This window comes from Diadema antillarum, unplaced genomic scaffold (genome assembly GCF_040938485.1).
Source record: "Diadema antillarum isolate AM-2024a unplaced genomic scaffold, OU_Dant_1.0 scf00000143, whole genome shotgun sequence".
NCBI lineage: Eukaryota > Metazoa > Echinodermata > Echinoidea > Diadematoida > Diadematidae > Diadema > Diadema antillarum.
In genome coordinates, this window is record NW_027271032.1 from 3353224 (window position 1) to 3380000 (window position 26777).

Genomic DNA, 26777 nt, shown 5'->3' on the forward strand with positions numbered 1-26777 from the left:
AGCTGGATTGAAAGGGAAATAATTGTTTTCCACAGTGGAAACACAGATTTCTCTCATGTAAATGTTTACAAAATCATGTTTAAAAAAACAACAACAAAGCGACATGTTTTACAACAGACCAGTTCTGTAATGTATTAAGATTTTATGAATGCCTTATTCGCAAAAAGTTGCCTTTTACGGCCACAAAGCTTGCCGCAGGCTTGCCCGCACTTGCAACAACTATGGAACTTTGCCTATGGAACACAATGGAAGGGAGCAGGTGAATGAAATGTTGGCAAAGAAATATCCATAAATCAAAATACATTTTAGAAACGGTCCATTGGCACAAGAAGTGAGGACACTTTCAAAAGCTGACAGAAGTATGGACAATAATGATTTACATGTGTACAATGCATTACGAAAGAACGCAATCCTGATGCAAAGTTAAGTTGAGAGGAGTGGAGGAACACAAAGAACTTAAATCTGAGTAGACTAAGTTGATGTAGCATAAAACTTAGTTTTAGACTATATATCAAGGGGAGACCGGCACATGAAGTAACAAACGTATTCACAATGCATGTAAAAAAAACAAAAAAAAAAATCATTATCACTGTGATGCTCTTTTAACATTTAATAATGATTTATTTTCTACGATGACCGTATGCAAAAATAAATTAAGGAAATAAAATAAAATGCAAATTATAAACAAATTTTCAATACATGATTTGATTTTACAGTAAAGTTAAATTTTGCAACGCTTAGATTTAAGTATTGTTCAAGTTCAAGTTCAAGTTCAAATTTATTTCATATTTCCATTTCTCAATGATGACATTACAAAATTATTGACAACAAAACAAGAATACAAAATATATACAATCATGTCTTTTGATTGTAGAAGAAAAGAAAAAGAAAATATACTTGACACAAATGTACAAGGTCATATCGTGTGAAAATGTCACTAGTAAGTATAAGAAATATGATGGGGCCTACATAAAAGCTTTAAAGCTTTTAAAACTGTAGGTTCCCGAGTTCATAGGCATATAATTTTACATTTGTGTTATCAATCCTTTCACTCTTCCCTTTTATTCAAGAAAATACACATAACTTTCTTCATATAAAAAAAAAGAAACGTAACTGAACGTGACTAACATCCCACCTCAGTCTACAATCACAAAGGTGACAGTCAATTACTTTCTCCATTTCCAGCTGGTGAATCTTGCACACTCTTTGTCTGCCTCCTCGCCTGCCTGTTTCCTTTATGATCACGCGAGTTAGTAATCCAACGGCTAGCCCAGTTTGTGGTGTCTTTCTCGCTGGTATCTTGCATCCCTTTGCTGGCGCGTACAAACGTATCATGTCTGAAATTATGAAGAAAAGATGATAAAGAAATAAATGCTATCTCGTTAGTATACATACACATTTCATGATTGGAAATTGAAATACCATGGACATTTTATGACATTAGTATCTAGGTATTGCTTTTCAAAACTCACACAGGGAAATCATGTCAAATCCGTATGTTACATTCACTTACTAAAGCTTTTAAATATAGGTGCATGGACTACAACTGGTATAACAAAGATGGCAAACAACCCAATAACATTGTACCTCTAGTACCACAGCGTGGCATGCAATGGGATATAACAACAGCAAAACAAAAACAAACAATATGTTTCTGACTGCATACCTCTCAACCTTTCTGACTGAAAAAATGGAATGATTTGGCTCAAAACTACTGTGGGAAAGAAAGAGCAGTTCCCATAGCAATGTGTATAAAAATGAGCACAATAAGTAGGAAATTCCTCAAAATTCAGAATGGTTGGGAGGTCTGGTGCCGAATAATTCCGCTTTTCTTTCTCATATTGTGTTCAGCTCTCAATTTATTCTTTTATAATCCTTTTTAATTTTTCTAAGACAATATCATTCCCATGGGGTCAACATATAGATATCAGTATTGTGCCGGTACTTAATCTACAGCTCATCAAACGAAGAACAAACTTGCTGTTCAAAAACAAACTTGTCCTAAATTTAAAACAAGAGTCTCTCAACAAGTAAATGAATCTCTCTTTGAAGAGGGCTTGACTTGACTTACTGGAAATAGTACTTGTGACGACAGCATGTCAACCACGTAACTCTGCGAACGAAGATGTCCCCTTTGTGCCAAACTTGTTGTAGCCTTGTTCGTGCAGGTCTTTCTGATCTAATGGCCCACAATCTTCTTCAGAGAGTTGCCACACACCGCCTGTCGTTAGGTTTAACTGAGGCTGAGGACACATGCCTGAAAAAGAGTTGAAAAGATAATATGCTTAAGTAAGTGAGAGCATTGATCAAAATCAAACAATCAGGTGAGGTAGATAGATAATTCCTGATTTTTTGTATCATTAAAACCTAATTTCTCATATTCATAACATTGAATTTCATATTAATAGTACGTTCGCCATTATTTAATTGACTTGATTAAACATTTTAAAAAGATTACAGAGGACAGAGGTCAAAGGACAGAAAAATGACACATATGAGCCTCACTTTCCAAAAGAATGCTCACCATTATCTATCTGGCAGCACAGAAAAAAAAAAAATCTCCAAAAGGCTGTTGCGCTCATGGAAAGCTGCCTTTTTATACTCTCGCAGGGTAACGGTGGCAGAGCAGTGTCTTCACCAACCTCCATGTTTATTTGCAAAGCAACCTGCTGTGCTAGCGCTCTGCAATCTGAATGAACAGCCGCTCATGTTGGTCTATCCTCTCGATGACCTCAAGGAGAGTGAATATCCTCTGAACTGAAAACGCAAATGAAGAAAGGCATTTAAAAGATTAAAGATTGCCAAAAAATACTGTCAATAAAACAATTAAACTTTCTACACCATCACTTATGAAAGTATTTCTCACTTTCTAGTTATTTCCTTTTTAATTAGACCCCACATAGATCTGTACATAAGTCCTGTTTTTCCATAATAAAACCAGTCACGTGCATGAATGTGCTTATTATAGAGTTTATCTGGGTACGAATATTTTTATGTATGTACTATTGTATTGTCTTTCCGGGTTCACACGGCTCAATCCATGTGTCTGTATAGCTTGTAACACTGTAGTTGTCAGTGTTTTGATTTAAAATCGTATTTAATTGTATCTTCTTTTTTGGGGGGTATTCGAAAATATTGTTTTCTTATGCTATTTATTGTTTCTTATGCTATTCTCTCTTTTTTTTTGGGGGGGGGGGTTATATGGGAATTAATACTCAGGTTGACATTTAGTTAATATTATGTCTCCGGTGACCCACGCCTTTCTTTTCCATTTTAATACTTTGTTTGTCAATCTTTCAAGTGTTTACTTTATTATCTTGGTTATTGAATGAAACTCAATGACTGTAAAAGTACCAGAATATTTGATTTTAATTTTTCTTTAATATTATGCGTATAGCTTTGTGGCTCCGTTCATTCATCACTTTTTGTCTTCACTAGCGACATTGTTTTTTTTCTTTCTCTATTTTCCAACCATTTTATCAATTCTTCTTCATCTCTCTCTCTCTCTCCTCTCTCCTATTCTATTTTCTGCATGGCAGCGACTTAATGTTGGGATTTGTCTGGGTGTCTGTCTAGGGCTAGTTAGGTTTTTATTCTTAGTTCGTCTAATTCATTTTGTAAATTTAATTTCATGCACAAAAATAGAAGATCAATGATATATGTATAAGTGTTCGACTATGTTGGGGGAAGCACCCTACAAGCATTGCTTTTTTTCAGCATTCCTCCCCATATCCACCATTTTTTAAACTTCAGAATGATTTTCTTTTGTGCTTTTTCTTTCATCCTATCAATTGTATATCCTTATTTCATTCATCATATTTTGTAATGTTGACATATATATGTACTTTTATATTATGTGAAAAGAAGATTGTATTTACAAGTTTTGTTGGAGATGGAAAAAATGAATGAATGAATGAATGAAACTGCATGCATAGTTCATTGTACTTCATCACTTTATCATGTATTTTTTAGAAAATATAAGATAATGGTTGCATAATGTATACATTCTTTTTGTGAACAAATGAAATGGAAATAAATATCAATTAAACTAAATAAATCAAACTACATGCATCACTTCCAGTCTCCCATAGTCCGTGTCCTGTAGCTGCTCCCGGCGAGAAGCAGTTACATTGCAGGAACTGTGTATACATGCAAACACACTAAAAAGATGCTTTGGCATACAGACTCAGACCGGGCCAACAGGGCCTGAAGATTTATTTAGCCGATGAGAGTCACAAGCTTTGATGGTCTCTTCAGACTACATGTAGTCCATGGTCAAGGGTCAATAAAATGACTAACTGTCAAATCACATCCTGCACCGTAAACCTATCACACTAAGGGGTCATAAAAGAGGGCCTCAAAAATACATTTATTCAACCAACGAGCCGAAGTTGGTGGATTTTGTGCCTTTGGGGGTACTTATTATGAAAACAGCAACGCCAGTAATTTTCTCCTGTATTGCATAGGCCCAGAGCGCCCAACCCATATGGCGTTATTCAGCTGAAAAGGGTCATGTCTATATATTTCTTTTGCAATGGAAGTGGTGTATAGTACACAGCAGAGTATACCCAAAATACTAAAGCCAGTTATTTTACCCTGTGCGGGGCACAAGGCAGCAGCTCTATAAAGTGTCCCACCCATTATGGCGTTGTTGAACTGAAAAGGATCATGGATAATTTCTTTTTAGGAATACTGTCTGGGGCTCCATACAGGACGCATTAATTTGCTTTGGTGTTTTGGGGCTCTTGTATTGTAAGACTATCAAAGCTGAAATCTTACAGCTTAATTTCCAGTACATCAATAGCCACCTTAAACTGGAACGAAAAAAAAAAAAAAAAAACTTAAATGCTTATGATAATATTTAAGACAACTGCACCATTTTCATTTGGAATTGGTGTTATAAATGGATTTATTGTCCTAGAAATCTTTAAAAAGTCGTATTATCCCTGTGTCAAGGCCTCCTGAATTGAAACTAGCAACATATCACATACAATGACCATGTATTATAATGTAATATAATATAATTATGATATCTATACGACACTAACATCATTTCAAAGTGGATACTGTTGTTACAGATGGTTTATTACTATGGATTCCTCGTCATAGAGTGCCCTTGGAAAGTTGTATTATGCGTGTTTTCAGGTTCAAGGATTAAAACTGGCAACATATTACGGGTGCACGTAACGAGTTTGACACAGATGACTCATAATTATGGTGCACGATTCATACAGTCAAAGATTCATACAGCCCATGACTTCATCACCAAGCAAACAAGGCCCACGAGACCAACACACTCAAGCCTCGTGTTGTAATGTCAAACTCGTGGGCTGTTTTTACCTGCTATAGTGTCGAACTCAGAGTAATGGGCTGCATGACCCATGGACATTTTTTCAAAGTAAAATTAGTAGGCTGTATGATTCGTGAGTGTCAGTCTGAGGGGTGACTCCAGATGCAAAGAATTGCCCAAGGCTACCAAGGTGGCAAGTAAGCTTAATTCAATTCCATATCCATGTAGAACATGGAACAACAACAACAACAACGAAAAACCTCTACAACTTTTCAATGTCATAAGTATAATATTCATAACATATGGTACCTTCTATAAGACTGTATATGCAAATTAGCTTATCATACTAATTAAGATATTAAGTTACTAGCATTATTTTATTTTAAATGGGAACTGTTTTTATAAATGAATTCTTCGTCATATAGAAACCCTTGAAAAATTCTATTTTCCACGTTTAATGATTTCCTGGATTGAAATTAGCATTTTACATATTGTTTATATGCTAATCACATGATCATGCTAACTAAGATAACAATAACAGTTGCCTATGGTAACCGAGGTGGCAACCAAGCCAACTTTACTTCAATACCCATCTTGAACACGAACCAACAACAACAACATCAAAACCCTTGTACATCGTACTGAACAACTTTTCCAAGTTATGTACATGGTCTATGGGACCGTCTACTTGACTAGCAAAGTTTTAAAGAAGAGTGTTCAACGCTAACATTGAAATCACCGTTAAGATATAAGATTTGAATAAAAAAGGGAGGGAAGGAAAACTCAATTAAAGGAAACGCACGCTCTAGTTTGTTTGTTTGTTTGTTTCATTTCCATCTTAAAAGATAGCTGGATGGATGGACCATATTCAGCTGCAATAACTCGTTTTTCATGGTGTCCAGTTGGATGTAAGGCGGGACCACTTCACCGGGTTAAAAACCGTGCTCTTTGCGATGAATAAATGACGGGTTTTTTACGTGCATGAGTTTTGACTCTCTCACACACGGGACCTTCACTTTATGTCCTATCTGAGGGACAGAGTGTTTTGCCTCTTACTACAGAGGGGACTGCATGATTACACACAACATTGCTCAGTGGGATCCGGGAATCGAACCGGGGTCCTTTGGATAGAGGGGCAGACGCGCTTCTGACATAAGCTATCTCACCGCCTTTAAATGATAGTAACCTGACGGTATAAGACATGCCTTCTACAGGTATATATAGGAGGTGGGTAACTGAACAGGGGCGAATCCAGGAATTCTGTAAAGGGGGGGGGGGGGGCGTGACTAATATTTCTGGTGCCACTTCCGGGTTTCATTTCATGTTTTTTTTTTCTTTTTTTTTCTTTTGTTTTTAACGAAAAATAAAGGGGGGCGTGCGCCGGTTGCGCCCCCCTCTGGATCCGCCACGGCTGAAGACCAAGTGAAAATGGAAGCTTAGACGCTGGGATTGCATCTCGCTGTTTACACTGGTCCTGTCCATTGGTGTCGACGCACTTGTGGTTATGGCAACGGTTTCCTCTATAGTCCTAACCTGTAAAGTCAGGTAGGTTTACAACAGAGATTGAGATTATTCGAGTGAAGATGCTAAAAGCAACAATTATTTCACAAATAAGGATCCCAAGAGACAGACATCTAGACAAAAGATAATTCTATAAATCATAGCTTTCTCTGCAGACTGCGTAGTCACGTGATAATCATTTTCCTCATTGTATCGTCGGGCGGTCGATCAAAGAATGATACCCCAGAGTTAAATATTATTGTTCCGCCATTTTCTCTCATGATTTTATCTCTCCATTGTGTTATCACGGATCCTAACCAGTGATGAATTATAAACAACGTCGTCAACTATTGAAAAATCATGTGTGAGTTTTTTCACTTTGTCTCCCTCTACAAACTCACACCTGAACCTTCACCCCTCTGAATAATATCTTTCCTTCATTTATTGAAAAAATAATCTTTGAAATAACCACAACAAAGATAACATAACGGTAAGATTTAATTGCTTGTTACCCTTCAATCTATCAGTTTTAGGCTTTAAAAAAATCAAGTTTAGCAGCATTTGTAACTACTTTATCACTTGATACACACGGCAACTGAACACGCATTATCGATTCTTCATAGCCCGAACTAGAATTCCGGTCTGAGTTATCACTACGGTGGAATCACTTTATTTCTGATTAGGCTCAAAGGCACATTAAAAAGAAAAGAGAAGAAAAGAAAACAACAGATGTAGACTATTTGGATATACACTACAGGGTGGAAAGAGAGAAGACACATTACCGAGGACCTTTCTTTCTTTTGTCTTGTGTTGTGTTTTTCCCAGAAGATGTTGATCAAATACACGACTGGTGCGGTTACGAAGATGTTAGTCCATGAATAATCATAGAAAGGTGCTTTTGTCATACTTTACGTCCAAGGTTAGCGTTACTTATTAGTTGTCCCATGACTGATTCTTTTCATCGCAAAGAACTGAAGATGATGTTTGAACAATCTGTGGGTGTCCGGATCTATACAGAAACTGCTTAAATGATCCCGAGGAAGGATTTCAAGCAGGTTGGCGTTTCCTCTTGTGTATACCCATGTTACATTTGCTTTCTGCAAGCACATGTGCGCATTTGGCGTGATATAGAAATAAAAGATATTGTTATCCTTTAATACTCAAGGATTTTCCTATTTTAGAAGTGTAAACAATGATTTCTATGTACATCCATGTGTCAATAGGAAAGAGAGATGGCAAAGCTTTGCTGGTTCAATTTTCTTCTCATGATGTAAGGTTCGAAGAGATATATATTATGTCGTGAGACTTTCTGAAATGGTTTTCCACGTCACATCCACAAACTTTTTACTGGTTAAACAGTAACAGATTAGCCCCCCCCCCCCCATAAAAAAACAAAAACAAAAACAAAGCAAAACAAAAATCCGATAACTTTGAGAAATTCATAGTCTGAAGTAACACAATTAGACGTGATAGGACAGGAAACAAGTCGTGATCTTTATTAGTGGAGCTATATAGAAAAGAGAGAAGAAGGTATAGGGGCTGTAGCCGGCCCCTCAAAACTCCCGTTTGCGTACACACTCTTTACCTGAAAGAGAATACACTGAAAACCTATAAAGAGAAAATATTTCATGATTGAACATTGCATCAACTTGGCAAAATTAGAAAATTCAGCACCTTTTATGTTGCCATTGATTATTACGACTGACGATTATTACGATTGAGCAGCATGCATTCTTACTTAATCATTCCACAAATACTTGCATTCATCAAGAAGCAGATGATTGGTATGAAGCATTTAATTAACATGAAATGATAGCAGCATGTTTTCTAGACATATCAAAATGTTTTGACTGTATTGACTATGATTTTTTGTTATTCAAACTGACCAAGTATGGTGTTTCGGATAATAAATTGAAATGGTTCTCAAATTACCTATCAGGTCGGAAGCAAGTCGGGTTTTTTTTTTTTGTAATGGTGTTTCATCAAGTATGAGAGAAATGAAAATAGGCATCCCCCAAGGGAGCACACTTGGCCCCACTATGTTTCTTGTATTCATTAATGATATCATAACAAGTTTGAAATCAGCTCGCTGTTGTATTTTTGCTGATGATGTTTTATTGTATGTTTGCCACAAAAATCTTGATCAGGCTACTGTTATTATTGCAAAATAGTCTAAATGGATTACGCAAGTGGTATGAAAATAACATATTAAAAATTAATGTTGTTAAGACTACTCTTCAATAGTACAGAGCATACCATTTTAAGAGGAATTAAAAGTTGTGAAAATCGGTTTTGGAATTGCTGAGACATCCAAACTCAAAGTAAAACAAAGTGATCCTAATAAAAGATGTGTCCCGCTTTTGAATTATTTGATATAAGGAATGCTCTTTTTAAATATATTTCAGCCATTTTAAAACCGATTTTCATCAAATAAACGTTGAATCCCTCTGGGAATTATGCTTTTTCATATTTCATGAGAGGTTTCTCATTATCTCACCAAAAAAATATTAGAAACCTGAAGTTAGGTCTCAACCAAAACTCTTTATGTTAGGGGTGGGGTGTACACAGCTTCCTTTGTATTTCTTTGTCTAACGTTAGTAGAGGGAAACGCTGCGTTGTTACATAACTTCTCGTGGGAAACCGTTTGATTTGTTGCTGTCCGTTTTCTCATGCGTACGTGTGTGTGTGTATGTGTGTGTCGACTACGATCATCAGCGCAGCGCATACACAGCATGCACAGACACAACAAGTAACGGTTTATCGACCAGTTCAGCTGTCTGGCTATTTAGGCTGGGTTTTGATAGTCTGTTCTGAGAACAGCACACTAAATATCACGGAAGGACCAGGCAGTGATTCCATTCTCGTTTATAGCCTAGTGCAGTGTGTAAGTGTTATTATTGTAATGATAATCTCGAACCACGAATTTATTCGGGGGCGGGTCTGCTCCGCTCCCGAAAGTGAAGTTTATCAAGGAGAGATCGCATTCTTTACGCAGTCCCATGTATTCACTATGCCGTTTGTTTTGAATGATACACCGAAAATTAAAATTTTACATGCATTTGCCTTATGCAAAAAGTCATGCTGCCTGCTGATGCATGATGAGACTTGAAAGTATTTGCTATTCCTTTCATCCTAGCAAAGCCCGTAAATGACGTAAAAGATGATCTAGCATTTGCAGATATAATTTCTTGCTTCTGTTCTAGTTCATCGATCATGCATAAATTAATCAATCTGTTGAATCCGTGAAGTACTTGGGTGTAACCATCACTTCTGGGGGGCGTTTCATCAACGAGTTCGTCGGAGTTTTCACCGACGAATTTGCTATCAGCCAATCAGACGCAAGGATTTACACTGACAACTGTTAAAAGCTAATGAAATCCTTGGTCTGATTGGCTGATAGCAAATTCGTCGGTGAAAACTCCGACGAACTCGTTGATGAAACGCCCCCCTGATTTGAAGTGGACCCAACACATCAACAATACTGTCAATAAAGCCAATAACGTGCTTGCATTTCTAAAACGCAATCTTCGCATAAAATCTTCTGATGTTAAAGCCACCGCTTACAAAACGTTGGTTCGACCAGTTGTTGAGTATGCTTCCACAGTTTGGGACCCATCTTCCAAGAACCTAAGCCACCAAGTGGAAATGGTCCTGAGAAGAGCTGCGCTATTCACTTTAAATTGCTACCATAACACCTCGAGTGTCACCAAAATGCTACAAGAACTTAATTGGACCACTCTGGAACAGCGCAGAGAAAATGACAGGCTAATTATGATGTACAAAATACACAATAATCTCACTCCTCTTTCAGCACAGGACTATATCATCAAACAGGCTACTCAGTTAACGAGAGCCTCGCAACCTCACTCCTATCAGGTACCATATTCGAGAACTGAATCGCATCGCCATTCGTTCTTCCCAAGAACTGTAAGGAACTGGAATTCCCTGTCGTCAGAAATTGTTTCAGCGCCATCTGTGGGATCATTTCGAAACCGTCTAACGGTTGATCACAGTGGCTAGTATTTTCGTCAAATTTTCTATGTGCTTGTAAATATCTGTAAATAAATTGTATTATAATGTAAATAGCACCAGTCTGCAAGAATCTTCAGTCTATTGAAGGAGGCAGACTTAATCAGAAGAAGAAGAAGAATTAAACTTATATTATTATTGACAATATTGTTAAGAAGAGAGAACAGCTTAAAACAGCACGACTGACAATAGACATTATTAACTGCGAGGTAAATTTACCAGCCCCAACGCCCGTGGCACAGTATAACTGTGTACATACAAGGAGCGCCCCGGGGTTAGACTGACATCTTAAATTTAATTCTTATTCTTACAAATGTATTTTATGTGTATCTGTCAGTGCTGTGTAGTGTATGCATGTGTGATGTGCGTCTGCGTGGTGTCTGGTTTGACTCTGGTAATACAGTCAAACCTGACGGCCACCCAAGGCCACAAGCACAAGGAAGACGAAAAAAGTGGCCTTTATAAATAGACAGGTGGCTGCTATAGACAGGTTATCCAACTTTGTGTGCATAGCCTACATCATCGTACATGTACTTGTACATTGCACATGTATGTGTGTACGTATGCACATGTGTGTTTCATGCATTGAACAATGCCGGTGATTATGAAATTGTTGCACAGTAGCTTGTGTACAATTCTGAAGAAAGCTTAACACTAGTGCATTGTTTCATATGACTGAATGAGTGATGACTGAAGCAGTGGCGATCACTGAACATTGCCCAGGAATAACTGGCATGGCTACACAAAGCAACAAAACATGCTGAATTATCTGCTCGGCTATGGCTCCATTGGGTCTTTGGCCGCTATAGACAGGTTAAAATCTACCACGGGAAGTAAAATTTGTGGCCGCTGGCCGCGTTAGACAGGTGGCCACTTTACACAGGATCTTTAACAGGGCGTTTTTCTCGGGGGGGGGGGGGGGGGGGGGATTTTTCAGTGGCCGCTATAGACAGGTGGCCGCTAAGGCATGTTTGACTGTATGCAGAAAAGGTCTTTCAATTTAAAGCCAAAAACATAGCTCTGGTACACCTTCAAAATTTGTCAAATTTTGCCCCCAAATGTAAAATTACACTTTTGTATGCCTAAGAAATGTGTAGAATAAATGCTGTAACTAACCCCGGGGCGCTCCTTGTAAACAGTTATAACTATACTGTGGGTTTCGAGTTTGGCATTCGGGCTGGTTGCAGTTATGTTATATTCTAATAACAAGATATTCGTTGGGTAATGACGAAAATGCAAAATATTAGCCAAAAAGGTTCGCCGGAGTCGCAATCTCAGAACTTAAATTTATTCGATCGGGGTCAGGCTAACTTGGACTCGGGGGACAACTCGGCCTCGCTTTGACGGCAGGGGCTGATTTGTCCCTCTGGATTACACAGTGTTTATGGGAGCGATTCGCGTTCTGGCTGGTTGCAGTTATGGGCTGAGTAGATACATCGCGCGCATCAAAGAACCTCTTTGGCATGCATGTACGTTTGTGTGCTTATCAAGTGCCTATACGTTGTATAGAATATGGTGATTACGAACTGTGTGTAAATTGTTTGAAATAGGGCCGAGTTTTCCCTAAGACCGAGTTAGTCTGGATCCTTATGGAATATTAAAGTGGGTATACCGACCACACTTTTGATCTCAAAATACTCCAAAACAACTCATTAGCCCCGCCAATCGTGTCAGCCAGGTAAGTTTCTTGTTAGACTCTTTTGATATATTGCAAGTAAGTGTGAAATGGCGCCAGACAGGTTCTCAAACCCTTACCAGATATGTTTTCACTTTAAGGCCTGCGAGAATATGTATGTCACAAGGTCACCTTTCCCCCTTCTTTGCCACCGCCCCCCCCCCCCCATCCTAATCTGTTGTTTACCATCGTAATTTTTGTTTATTTTTTTCCTCTGTCTTTATGATTGTCACCAGTGATAAACAATTAGCAATTTAGTGTCGCTATGGGAAACTGGCCCTCCGTAAACTCGGAATCCAGCACGGCTAGCAGCCTGAGCAACATGGAAGAGGCTCAGGAGGAGGGCTGTCTGGAGGAGGACACCGATGAAGACGATGAGGGGGAGGAGATGGTGGACTGCGGTGCGTCAGAGAAGAGCTTCTTCTCAGAGGAGGAGATTCTGCCGAGGGAGGACTCGGAGAAGGACCGGGGACCGGAGTCGTCGCAAGATGACACAAGTGATGAGGATGACCTGTACGAATGCGCACGGCAAGGTGTGTCTTTTTTTGTGAAGAGCCAGTTTGACGCCATCCAAGATTTGCATAATTCTAGCCTACAATGTACACTGCATAGTAACTCACGTCCCTCTCGTTGCGATTTGTCAGTGGTCGGTTAGGCCTGGCTTCGTGCTCTACAAATTTTCAGCAAGCAGAATGAGTGAATGTGATTGGTTTATCAATCAAATCTTCCTGCATTCTTATTTTGTTTTTGTTTTTGTTTTTTGTTTTCCATGGGATTGATAGATATCAGACTCGGTCACTCAGGGGGCACTCAAAATCCTTTTTGCTTTAAATTGATAAATTTTATGTCAACTCTTTTCTGTTCATGCTCAACTTGTGTAATCTAATGTGTAATACATGAGGTAATGCGATCTATTCATTAAAGGTCCTATTTACCTTTGGACACAGTGATTTCAAAAATGTTAGAGATATCACATTTAATGCATATGTGTAGGTCTGTTGTATCACAAAACATCATACCATATAAAATTTTTGCAATAAATCCTAAAATATAAGGAGATATCAGTATTTTTCACATTAAACTGTAACTGTAGATGGTTTAGTCTGGAAACATTTTTGTTATAACTATTGTTCACATTTTGTTTATTTAACAATACTTAACATTGATAATATGGATTAAAATTTTTACAGTGGTTGTTTCTATCCCTACTTGTAACTCACATTTTAGAACTATTTTAAAGCACTAATGCTGGGTTTTTGTTTCTTCTGCAAATGGTAAATTATGCCTTTAATCACACTTGACAAAGTGGAATTGTCTTCATATTTTTGACAATTATATGACCATTGACTCAGGAATGTCCTCTATCATTCTTTAAACAAAAATTTAGAATTCAAGCTAACAAATTTACAATTTGTGTGTGTTGTATTGTAAGTGTTGGAAGTTAATTCTAACAGTCATCCTCATTTTCAGCAAAAGGAAATGTTAATTTGGACAAGTGGTATAAAATTTTAAAAGCTGCAAAAGACTTGCACCTGTAGGCCACCAGATCTCTTTGATAATAGTATGTTATGTCTAAAAAACCCTGGCTTCAGTGATGATAAAAATCAAACACTTTTTGAAATGTCGCCACAGGCTCTGGCTTTGGTCTGAGAATAGACTACCAGCACCTTCGAGATGACAGCGATGATGAGGATGATGACCACAGTGATGATGATGATGATGATGAAGATGACGAGGAGAAAGAGATGGAGGAAGACAATGATGGGAATGTTGGTGAGACCAGCGGATTCGATGAGGTCGTGTCGAAGACAAAAGAGCAGGACTCGTTCTGCTCTCTGCCTGTCCCGCCGCCACCCTCCCCACACTCGCCGTCTCTTGTTGAGTCTGTCATGGGTAATATGCCGGGGTAAGAATCTGAGCTGACTTAAATGCCCTCTGCTACACTTGCCAGTGGATGTTTCTGTCACTTGGCAGCAGAAGTGTCCAACTAACTTGGGATGAGATTGATGTGTGAGCCATTGCCCTCATAGAAATAAGCAGAGAAGTTTGTAAACTTCATGAGGTTGCAATAACATTCAACTTTCTAAGCAAGAACCATAAAGAGGAGTTATTTACCTCCTCAATTTGCTCAAAAGCTATTTTAGCAATTAGTACTGATACATGTGTATCAGTGATTATTGATGGTATTTTGTGAAAGTATTTATTATTATTTTTTTTTTTTTTAGATTTAGAACTGATACTCGAATTAACTTTCATAAGGCATACAGGATAATGATCATTTTTTATTCTCAATTTTCATCTAATATAAATTCACATTTCAGAACATCAAGGCCTCCAGAAAATGAGTTGAGTGAGCCGATGCAGTTTCAGGAATACCAGAATAGTAAGGATACTTTTCATGTTGTGACTAATTATACTTACATGCCATCATTGCTGCTGTTATTATCATCATCACCATCGTCATTTTCATCATCGTCAGTTTTATATGCGTCATGTTCAGAATCAACCATTTTCATCAAACGTTATAAAATTGTCTTAGTTATTGCCATCACTTTTATCATGATCATCATAATCATCATCATCATCATCACTATACTTATTATCATCATCTTTCTCAACTCTTTGTCAGACCAATCTATTACCCCATTCATAGTCCTTAGCTGTTACTCCTGGTTTGGATGTGCAACCTCTGCGTAAAGAAAGTGAAAAATAGACAGTCTACTTCCAAATGAAAGCTAGCAAAACTCCTCCATGTTATTCACCTGAGAACTACTCGAAAGGTCTATGAGAGTTCCAGCTATTTACAATAGTTACCTAAGAGATGATGATGCACACATTCTCAAGAAATACATTTTATGTAAACATTTGCACGTATGTAATTTATATTACATTATTTGTCTTTGCATCATGTCATAGTGATTAAAGGGATCGTATAGTTTGGGTTGAGACCTAATTTCAGGTTTCTAACATTTTTTGGTGAGATTATGAGAAACCTCCTATGAAATATGAAAGAGCATGTAATTCCATGAGGAATTCAACGTTTATTTGATGAAAATTGGTTTTGAAATGGCTGAGATATCCAAAACAGAGCGACTCTAATAAAGTGTGGGACCCACACTTTTTTACGATCGCGTTGTTTTACTTTGTTTTTGGATGTTTCAGTCATTCCAAACCCGATTTTCATCAAATGAACTTTGAATTCCTCTTAGAATGGTATGCTCTGTACTATTTCATAAGTGTTTTCTTGGTATCTCGCAAAAAGTTAAAAGCCCAATTCTCATCTCCACCAATACTGTACCATCCCTTTAACGTGTTTTACATTATTACAACATATCAGTGCCATAGTCATTGGAATCCGCAGCTGCATCATGTAGTGCACATTACGCCTGATGAGTAGCATCAAACAAACTTCTTACGCTATCTGTGGATATTATATTATCTTCCTGTTTATCTCATCCACAGTTCCAGCTGAATTTAGTGGTGTTCTTCGTGAGCAGAGTCCCACCGAGTTAGATGGAGCAGAGAATGTGGCGCCCCCAGTGCTGGCCTGGGAGATTGATGTCAGTGATTTGACGAGCTCAAAAACCGCCAAGAAGCGAGGCGCAAAACGTAAGGCTCGGCAAGAATAAACAAGGTCAATGGAGATGTGCCTCTACTTCTGTAGTAGTTGGTTAAAACAGATCCCCACCCATTCCTATCACTTCCAAGAAATTCATACATAAAAACCAGACATACTGCTTTCAGCATGCCATCTGGGGAGAATAGTTTGCTATTTGTCTAACTTGAATTTCACATTTGAAGCAGTATCCTCATGATATGAAATAATGAGAAAATATAAATTTTAGAAATCATAGTTACCCCTCAGTAGGTATCATCTGTGTTGATTATGCTTACCTTGTACTGTATTAGTGGAAATTTTCGCAGTATAGAAATTTTCGCGCATTTGGCGCAACTGGAAACTAGCGCGAGAATAAAAGCGCACAAATATTTTTGCTTTCCATATGTTCCTGTGTCTGATGTCTTGATTCCGGGGAAAAAAAAACATGAGAAACTCCTCTTGCCCGGCCAAGCGCGAAAAATTAGTCGCGCGAAAAAATATCCACTTTTACAATATGTACTGTCAGTGAATGCCAGTTTTGCTTGAAGTTTTAGATTATTCCTGTTTCACACCTTACATGATAACTCTACCTCTTCCAAACTTTGCCACCCATCACATGGATGAAGCCACATTTCCCAAAGTTTACACTTGCAGAAGAAATTTTCATAAATCTGCACCTCTTTTGCTTGACAGGCTCCTCAAAGCTTGCATCTCAGAAATCCTCATCCAAGGGAAAGAAAGTGCCGCCTTACGATCCTCCGGCAGTCTCAACAACAACAGAGCTACTCAGACAGAGAAAGTGCCTCGATCAGAGCAGATGGTGAGCATGAGCAAGGTCAAAGGTTACAGTGGAGCTCACTTCAGCAGACAGCACAATTAATGCACTTCAAAATCACAATTTACCCCTACGTATCCAACAAGGTCTATATCTAGTACTCTTTAGGAACCTCAGTACGACTTTTCTTACCATACCCGTAGTGAAAAATACTTTTCTTCCCACTCCTGTACAAATCCAAATCCAAAACTTCAGTACTCTAATATCAATAACTCATCTAGTCTGGACCTCTTTATTCCCAATCATGAACCTCTAAATCTTAGTTTGTTCTTCGAAAAACAAAGCAAGACAAAACAAAAAGAAGAAAAGAAGTTGAAATAGACCACATGGAATGAGACTAAACTGCATGTTTCTGTGTAGTCTTTTGTTTTTGTTTTGTTTTGTTTTGTTTTTTGCTTGTATATAGAATAGAAAGGTATCACTTTAGTGATACAGGTTGTGCCTCACAAATGACAGGATTTTGTGTATTATTGTCGTCATCGTTGTTACTATCATCTTTTCTTATTATCATTATGTTCACCTTCGACCGCTGGTTTGAAATGCAAGAGGATAATTTTTTTGAGCATTTTTGTGCTTAGACCTAAACTGAATCAATGAGCCTCTTGTCTTTCACTCTCACTTATTGTTGTTCTTCTTGTTGTTATTATTATCATTGTTGTTGTCGTTGTCGTCGTCATCATCATTATTATTGTTATTGTTATGATGGTAATGATGGTGGTAGTCATTACTGTGATTGTTGTTATAATCATCATATCTCCAAGGTTCTGCATCAGTCGTCCACAGTACAGCAAGTCCTGCGGCCTCTCCTCCCTTGTCTCCTGCTGGAATTACCTCTTCAGCTCCCTGGGAGGGGGCACCATGGCCCCCATAACCCAGGAGCAGGCGCTCACCGTCCTGGGATTCAAGCCCCCCTTTGGAGAGATCCGCTTCGGTCCCTTCACTGGAAATGCCACCCTCATGAGGTACCCACAGTCATACTCTTCCCCCACCCCCACCCCTCCCCCTTTCTAGGGCAGTGGTAGGAACGGTCCTTAATTCTGCCTGGGCCATGATTTATAAACTGTTGTCCTAACTACTGGATTTGAGTTGGTTGGCATTCAAGCATTTTGGGGAGTTTCCCCTTTGATGTTAAACTCATGTGATATATTTGAATGTATCAAGTCTAGAGACAGCTTCTAATAATCAAAAACCAGAATCCATCACTTGTAATATTACTTTTTTCCCCATAACTACCACCACTATTCCTATCCAAGGATAACGTTCCTTTTGGTAGTTTTGTGCATTACAGTTGGTGAATGTTGAAAGATGATGAACCTGGAAGTGGATTTGTTAGGAGGTAATCATTTGAGGGGGAATATAGTCCAAGGGGTAATTAACTGACGTATTGTTTGTATTGGAGCCTATTCTATTTATAGACTTTTAAATTACCCTTTGTTAGAGCAAGAGAAAATCATTCCTACAGATGGTTCAACAATTTTGTTGTTTCGTTTCTTCAGTTTGGAATGAGCTACCACACTTGTCATTCCTGAATTGCCATTTGGTAGCAGATGTGGCATTTTGTTTTTGCTGTCTTGGAGAAGCATTAGTATGATTTGAAACAAGTTGAAATCATTATCAATACCTACTGATCTTAGCTCCTGGGAAGATCTTTAAACATTTTAGAAAATATCAAATGGCCCTGCTGGCTTCAAACATGCATTTTGTTAAATAAATGAACGGTTTCACCGAGTGATATTCATTTCATTGTTTGATGCAATATTGCCAAAAGAATCATACAATTGAAACACATGTCAGATATACTGACACAAAAGTGCAGTGATACAGTGCTCATGATAGCTGCATCATGCTCTTGTCCTGCAGGTGGTTCAAGCAGCTGAACGACCACTACGGAGTGCGGGGCAGGGCCTACTACCAGTACAAACCCCACGGGAGGGGCCGGACAGTGGGCCGGACCTCAGCCGAAGGGCTGCACCTCCTCAAACATGGTCTTCAGGTAAGTAAGCTTCAGTTTTCCAGGAACTGGAGAATATACACAAAGAGAAAGAAGGAATTCATGATGATGTTGTTATTTTCATAGTATTGTTTCTATTTTTGCTGTTGTTTTTGCTTGTTGCTGCTTGCTGTAATGCTGTAAATGTAAATATTTTCACGCTTTGAAATGTGCAAATACAATTGTGAAGATATTTTTGCTGGTTTTAGAATTTGCACTAGCCTTAAGGAGCATGAACTACACGAAGGTTAATGTATCACACAAATTTCTGCATTTACAGGAATTGTTTTTGTTTTTGTTGTTGCTGTTGCTGTTGTTTCTAAATTACCTTGTAATGTACTCTTTATTGTTATTTTTAATCAACAGGATCCAAATATGGCATTCATCTACCACTGCTACAACCACTACTTCTGCCCGATTGGATTTGAGGACGTTCCTCTGAAGGCTGTAGATGCTTACAGGTAGGTGATTTTTATCTTCTTCTTCTTCTTTTTTTTTTGTATTTTGTCTTTTTTCCCCAAGAGTATGTAGGATAAAGGTTACCAAGTTTGCTTGTAACCGCTTGATAGTTGTAGTTATAAACTGTAAGTTGAGTTACTGTGAACTGTCACATATTGTTCATCTTGTTCCTCATGAGAATATATCCTTGCAGCAAATGACATATCAACGTAGAATTGTGTGGTTGGGAAACATTTTTGTCATCAAATGAATTTGCATGTTCTACTCTTAGAGTATATGCTGAAGTTAATCATATGATTTCGGACAAGCTGTAGTAACACTACTGCCATTTGATTATAAAACCACAGATTATCAGCTATCCTTTTGAAGTATGAAGAAAGTTAATAAATGATACCATTTCAGAATGTGGCAAAGATGCCAAGTACATTGTATACATTTGTTATAATGAGTCAGTAGAATTAAAGTACCGCCAGATGAATTGGGATGATTGAAATGAGGCTGAATTTCTCTTGACTTGCCGATTCAGCTGCCCATGTGATCAAAAATGTTTTCAGGGGCTAAAAGCAAGCAATATATTCTCCACTTAATTAGGAACTTATCGGAAAAAAACCCCAGATTGTACTTAAAAGACAAATTCACCTTCATAAACATGTGGGTTGAGTGAATGCAGCAATATTAGTAGAACACATCAGTGAAAGTTTGGGGAAAATCCAACAATCTGTTCAAAAGTTATTAATTTTTAAAGTGTCTGCGCAATCACTGCTGGATGAGAAGACTACTACAGTGTATGATGTCAGATGCGTACAACGATATAAGGAAAATAAAAAAAGAATTTCACAAAACTTTACTTTTTGAAGAAAGTGCACATTTCTTCAACTTGTTACTGACGTATATTAAGGGTAATATTATTACCCCTGCCTTCTAAAAGAGAGAAGTCGAGTGACCTTTTGTTATGCGAGAAAAGTGAAAATATTTTGAATTTTCTTTATATTTTCTTTATATCGTTGTACACATGTGACATCACAAGCTATGGTAGTCTTCTCATCCAGCCGTGACTGAGCAGAAACTTTAAAAAATTGTAACATTTGAACTGATTGTCCGATTTTCCTCAAACTCTCACTGATGTGTTCTACTAATATTGCTGCATTCACTCAACCCTCATGTCTATGAAGGTGAACTTGTCCTTTAATATGTATGGATTCCTAGCAAATTGCTCACAGCTTGGAGCTTAGTTTGGCTTGTTTTGTTGTACATTCCTTAGGGATCCTTTGACTCAAGACGAGGTGGAGACCTGGATTCTCATTGGAGATCCCAGCAGGAGACATCCCGGCATCCACTGCTTCAAGTAAGTCCTAGTCCTGGCCCCGAAAGCTGGTCCTAGACTTGTGAGCTACTCTCTGGCCAGACTCCTCTATTGTCCAAGAAAGGAATTATCCTGAGTGCCATTTGTGATCTGCAGTAAAGCAAACAATGACTTCACTTGTCTTCGAATTTCATTCTTACATCTTCTTATCCAAGATGTGTACAGACATAAATTGTCAGTTCAGTACAATAAAGGCATTAACGTCATAGGGTTAGTGAAACCTTAATGCCCTTATCTTTCTCAACTGACGAAAATGTATTATTTCATGACTGAAAAGAAATATCCATTTAAGTATCTGGTATCTAGGTGCATTTTGTGATTAACCCTGCATTCGTTATTCAAATGTTGTAGTACTGTTCTTTGCAGGGCCTTTTAAATGTCAATGATATTCAGGGTTTGTTGGTACCGACTATAAAAGAATGAAAGGACAGTGTAGAGCCAGTTAAAAGTTAGTCTGAAATGGAAGAGTGAAGTTTTGATAGCTGCAACATTGAAATATTAAAATAATTGAAACTACTGGTTGTGTTTTATGTACAAAACTACAAAATGGAAAGGCAGCAAATATGAATATGGGTATAGTACCTGTTTTCATGAAGTGTCTTTCAAGTTTCTTCTGTGATTCCTACTGCAGATGGGAAGACATCAGCACAGACCTGAACTGCCAAAATCCTGAATACATGAACATCCGCAAACGCCACCTCGGAGTCCAGCGACGGCGGACCAAAAAGACGGGGGGCAACCTCCACTGCATCATGGCCTTCTCTCGGAGTGCGGGTTTCCTCACTCGACCTGCCCGAGCAAAGGGCAAAAAGCCATCCACAGTGGCTGTCAGCCGTAGCGAGACCACGCTCAGTCAGAGTGGTCATTCCAGTGACAGGGTTGTGACCAGTCGAAGCACTGGAGAGCTTGGCAGCTGCTCACAAAAGATCCACAAAGTCAAAGGAAGTGTGAGCAATTCACAGGTTGAGAAAAGACTCTCACAGAAATCGCCCAGAATGTCCAGTGGCTTGGACAAAGGCCAGAAAGACACAGGCAAGAAAGCATCAAAAACCAAAACAGGCTCACAATCAAAGCGGCCGAGAAAGTCTAAAAGTTTGGCAACCGGGACGAAAAGTGCTGTCAAAGAAGAGAACTTGCAGGAAAATATTATCGCCGATCTTGAAGAAACAGGGCCGGACCAAGCTGAATCCTCCAGTTGTATGTCACAGGAGTCTCAGGCGAAAGACGCAGGCAACCTCGACGAAGTGACCCGCTTCATCCGGGATGTCTCAACCAAGTTTGGCCTGAGTCTGGACGGCGAAGGCGCCCAGCGGGCCGACCGGCTTAAAGAGGCCATGAGACGGTCAGAGAGGCGGGCCACAAACGGAGGCAGCCGCCAGGACACCGGAAACGAGTGGGTGCTCCTGGGAAAGACGTCCAATCAGAGCCAGAGTAGGAGCAAACTTGAGATGGGCAACACCCCGATCCATCTCTCGGAGCTGAGGGGGATGGATGCAGATTCCCTCCACCAGGTCAGGCTGGACCATCCCGCCAGTGGGACGATGCAAGAAAATGAGGTATCGCAGGTGGCCAAGCACCTGCTTGACCAGTACCTGTCATCCATCATTGAGTCCAAAGCAGTCCAACAGGATACTGTGGCCCCACCCTCATTCTAATCCTTAATTGGAAGGAATTTCTGATAAGGACAATTATGATAAGGACAATTATAGTGTTACAGACAATTTCTGATAGTTGAGGGAATTTCTGATAAGGTTAAGGGCAGTTGCAGGAATTTCTGATAAAGACAATTATGATAACGTTCCAATTTTTTAGAATTTTGAGAATTGGAAGTAAGGGACAGCCCTGATTGGACAAGTGAGAAGAAACTTTACTAGTTACGGGCAATTTCACAGCAAATATAAAAAAAAAAATGTCTTTAAATCTGGTTCTCACAATGTCAAATGAGAAATAATAACAACAACAGTGTGAGGAGGAAACCCTGCACAGTTTATTGGTAAATGCATAATAAGAGTTGCCTTTGAATATTATCATTATAGATCGCGTAATCTGGTCTGAATAAGGGAACAACATCAAAGTATACATAATGGTTTGCTCAAGTATGCTGAATATATTTTGCATAAGAGTTTGCTGTGTTTGTCATTTTGGTACTATTTTTTTATATGCAGGATTGATAAATTATTATCATTATTATATATCTTTCTTTTCCCAGAGTGCTGCAAATTGATTTATAAACATTGAATATCTTCCTGTGGTTTATGGATGAAATGGTACATGAATATAATCTGTATAGGGAAAGTAATTTTTCAAAAGAGTGCCTCTATTGTGCCGCCGTTTCTGGAAAGATCTCTTATACAACAATCGATTGCTTGCTGTGCATTTGGGATATATCTACTTAATGAAAAAAAAAGAAGAAAATAAGCTAAAAAGGTGAGTGCTTAAGAAGTGCAATAAACATTATAATACTGCCTGTGTGTGGCCACAAAGACTTGATTTACATGTCACAGAGGTTTGAGGTGCAAAAGGGTGCAGATGCACTGGAGAGTTTGTGGAGTTAGCATCCTTTTGCTTCTCATATGATGAGCCGTCCATTGCAACCAATTCTAAAGGGTCTGCTGCTTGTGAAATATTTCTAATGTGTGTATTATAAGTAGTTGTGATCAACGTTTGTGGTTACTGGCTGTTTTTTGTTTGTTTGTTTGTTTTTTGTGAGGATGTCTGCTCTGAGTGAAGGTAAAGAAACACTAAGGGATTACAGGCTCAATAAAAGGAACTTAAGCTAAACTGTCGTTTACATCAAATCCTGTGAAATTCATCTGCATGTAACAATGGAGGACATTTCCTTTCTTTTTTCTTTATTGAATTCATCAGTTTATTACAGCCTGTTGTCCTTCTATTCCATCTATTTGGATCATTTCAGAGGTTTGTTTTTACGTCAATTTAATATATATGGTGGAAAGAGGGTATTTGATGTGTGAGGATGTTCATTTTTCATTGCATGAGAGTGTTTATCTATCAATAAAATATTGGTACTTGAGCTGCACATCCTGTAAAGCAGTTTTGAACATTCAAGTGATTTCTTCTATCAAATGTCAATTGTATTTTATTGGATTAGACTACTTTAAGTACGAAATATTCCACAGTGTAAACATTTTTGCACACCATGACACCAATCCAAAAACAAAAATATACAAGCGTTCTATTTACAGTATGGAAAGTAAAAGCATACAAACATTTTATTTACTCTGTTGTGTCCATGTCAGGTTATACTACAATGTAGTATTAACAACATGTAGACAGTCAGCAAAATGAAGAACATAGGAAATATATCATGTTGGACTTTGTGTGAAAATTTGATTGCATAAAATTTCAACTTCTTCAAGTTATACAGTGTACAATGTACATGTATGTACAAGTGTATATCCTAATAGGGTAATATTATTCCCCTTGCCTTCTGAAAGAGGGAAGTCAAGCGTTCTTTTATCATGCGAGAAAAGTGAAAATATCTTGAATTTTCCTCATACTTTCTTTATATCGTTGTACACATGTGACATCACAAGCTGTATTACTATAGTTAGTAGTCTTCTCATCCAGCAGTGACTAAGCAGAAACTTCAAAAATTCACAACTTTTAAACGTATTGGCCGATTTTCCTCAAACTCTCGCTGATGTGTTCTACTAATATTGCTGCATTCACTCAATCCACACGTCTCTGAAGGTGAACTTGTCCTTTAAAGTTAAAGTTCAAATGAATTTTATGTCGTGATGCTGCTATCACTGGATTAAAAGGCTGTCATTGCTTAATGAGAAGACTCCAGCAGCCTGTGACATCATGCATGGAAAATTATATAAAGAAAATAACGAGAGAATATCAAAAATTGTAATTTCTTTTGAACAGTATGCAATCCCTCCCATTGATACTGATATCATATTTTATTGGTAATTCCCTTCTTTTTTTTTTTCTCACAGAGGTGAGTCAAGTGCTTTTTGATTGTGCTAGTAAATGAAAATATGCTAAATTATCTTTATATATTCTTAAGGCCTATATCCTTGTCTGAATGTTGTAGTCTCATCCAGCTGTATGGAAGTACTGACACCTAGAATCTCGACATTTTAATGGATTGTCCAATTTTTTCCTCAAACTTCCCTGATGTGTTCTATTTATATCACTGCAATCACTGAGTTCACATGAAATGGATTCCACTCCCCTTTAAAGAGGGATTCACATTAGACTTCACTGCTTTCTCATTTACAATAATTGTTTAGAATATTAAAGACAAAATACAGTGTTTAAGCAGCCGAATGTGTGGAGTACAACATGTGTACTATTATGTTAGCCAGGAACTAATGGATACAATAAAGCATTGTTCCTAATTCTCTGACCAGCCTTAAGTTCTTGTGTTTTACCATATTAGATAGTGCCTTGTGAAGAAAATCTCACCAGAGTTGCAAATGTTTGTCTTTTGTGTGTTTACTTTGTGTTTTTTTTTTTACTTTGGTTTTTCTCTGTATGTCAAAGTACATCATTTTTTCTTTTTTAATTTTTGTGATTTATTTTTGATTGTTTGCACTTTGAGAAACAATTTTTTTTTTTGTCTTTGTGCTTGTCAATGCTATATTCATATCAAATGTGCCATAACTTTGTGAGCTTCGACTTCCAGCTTTTGTATTGGAATAAAGCTATCATTCCATGTGACTACTGACTTGATTATCTGTGACTTATCTGAACCTGTTCCTACCACCTGGTACGTTAAGACATTATTTTGGTAATATGTGTACGATGTCTTGTCAAGAACTATCACTATATATATATCGTCGCTTGGGCGACAAGACCTGGTATCTACAAAATGTCAAATGTTCAGGAGAGCCCAAAAACATGGCGGCCAAAGCACAGTGGCAAGTGGGATAGCCTTTCCTTTGACATGCCGTGGTGGCTTCATTTTTGGAGTAAGACAGTTGGGATTTGGACAGGACATCACTTAACCCATTATTTGACCATTAATCAAAAAAAGTTATTTTCACCAAAATTGCAGATACAACGTCTTGTCACCCCAGCGACGATATCTATAATTGTATATATATGTATGTATATATATACAGTCAAACCTGTCTATAGCGGCCACCTGAGGGAAACGGAAAAAGTGGCCGTATAGACAGGTGGCCGCTATAGACAGGTAATCCAACTAGTGTGAATTGCCTATACATGTGCACGTACATGTATCATCGTTGTATACATCTGTAAATACTTAGTGTACATGTACATGCGTACGTATGCACACATGTGTTTCATGCATTGGAAAATGCCTGTGTTTATGAAATTCTTGCACAGTAGCATGTTGTACAGTCGTGAAGAGAGCTTAACACTAGCGCATTATTATGACTGAATAAGTGATGAATGCAGCGGTGGCGATCACTTAACGTTGCCCATGAATGACTGGAACGGCCACAAATCAGAAAACATGCTGAATTACCAGCTCTGTGGCCTCTATAGACAGGTTGAAGTCTACCGCGGGAAACAAAATTTGTGGCCGCTGACCGCGTTAGACAAGTGGCCGCTCTACACAGGGTCTTTAACAGGGCTTTTCTCTCGGGGGGATTTTTCAGTGGCCGCTATAGACAGGTGGCCGCTGTAGACAGGTGGCCGCTAAGGCAGGTTTGACTGTATATATATATATATGTATATATATGTATATATATGTATATATATATATATATATATATATATATATATATATATATATATATATATATATATATATATAAAACGAAGAATAAACCGGTAATGCAATATTTCGCCAATATATAAGAAAGTATGAGTTTATCGAGCAACTCAAATTTTCGGTGGCTTCCATCCACCTTCTTCAGGAGTCTTGCCGCGGAATGTCAATGCCATTTATGTTTTGGCATTGACATTCCGCGTCGAGACTCCTGAAGAAGGTGGATGGAAGCCACCGAAAATTTGAGTTGCTCAATAAACTCATTCTTTCTTATATATTGGCGAAATATTGCATTACCGGTTTATCCTTCGTTACATTGGAGCCA

General features: G+C 38.2%; 2 protein-coding genes across 2 annotated transcripts; both read left to right on the plus strand.

Annotated features, from left to right (window-relative positions):
- Positions 1 to 9544: 9544 nt before the first annotated feature.
- Positions 9545 to 14404, plus strand: LOC139721435 (uncharacterized). Its single transcript, XM_071632750.1, has 3 exons — positions 9545 to 9674; positions 12731 to 13027; positions 14127 to 14404. Exons 2-3 carry the CDS (start codon positions 12760 to 12762, stop codon positions 14402 to 14404), a joined length of 546 nt encoding a protein of 181 aa, XP_071488851.1. The 5' UTR covers positions 9545 to 9674; positions 12731 to 12759.
- Positions 14405 to 14820: 416 nt separating this feature from the next.
- On the plus strand, positions 14821 to 22394 carry LOC139721436 (basic immunoglobulin-like variable motif-containing protein). The gene is made up of 8 exons (XM_071632751.1): positions 14821 to 14877; positions 15957 to 16103; positions 16786 to 16912; positions 17689 to 17889; positions 18788 to 18920; positions 19284 to 19378; positions 20638 to 20721; positions 21371 to 22394. The coding sequence occupies exons 1-8, from the start codon at positions 14853 to 14855 to the stop codon at positions 22392 to 22394; spliced, it is 1836 nt and encodes a 611-aa protein (XP_071488852.1). The 5' UTR covers positions 14821 to 14852.
- The last annotated feature ends 4383 nt before the right edge of the window (positions 22395 to 26777 follow it).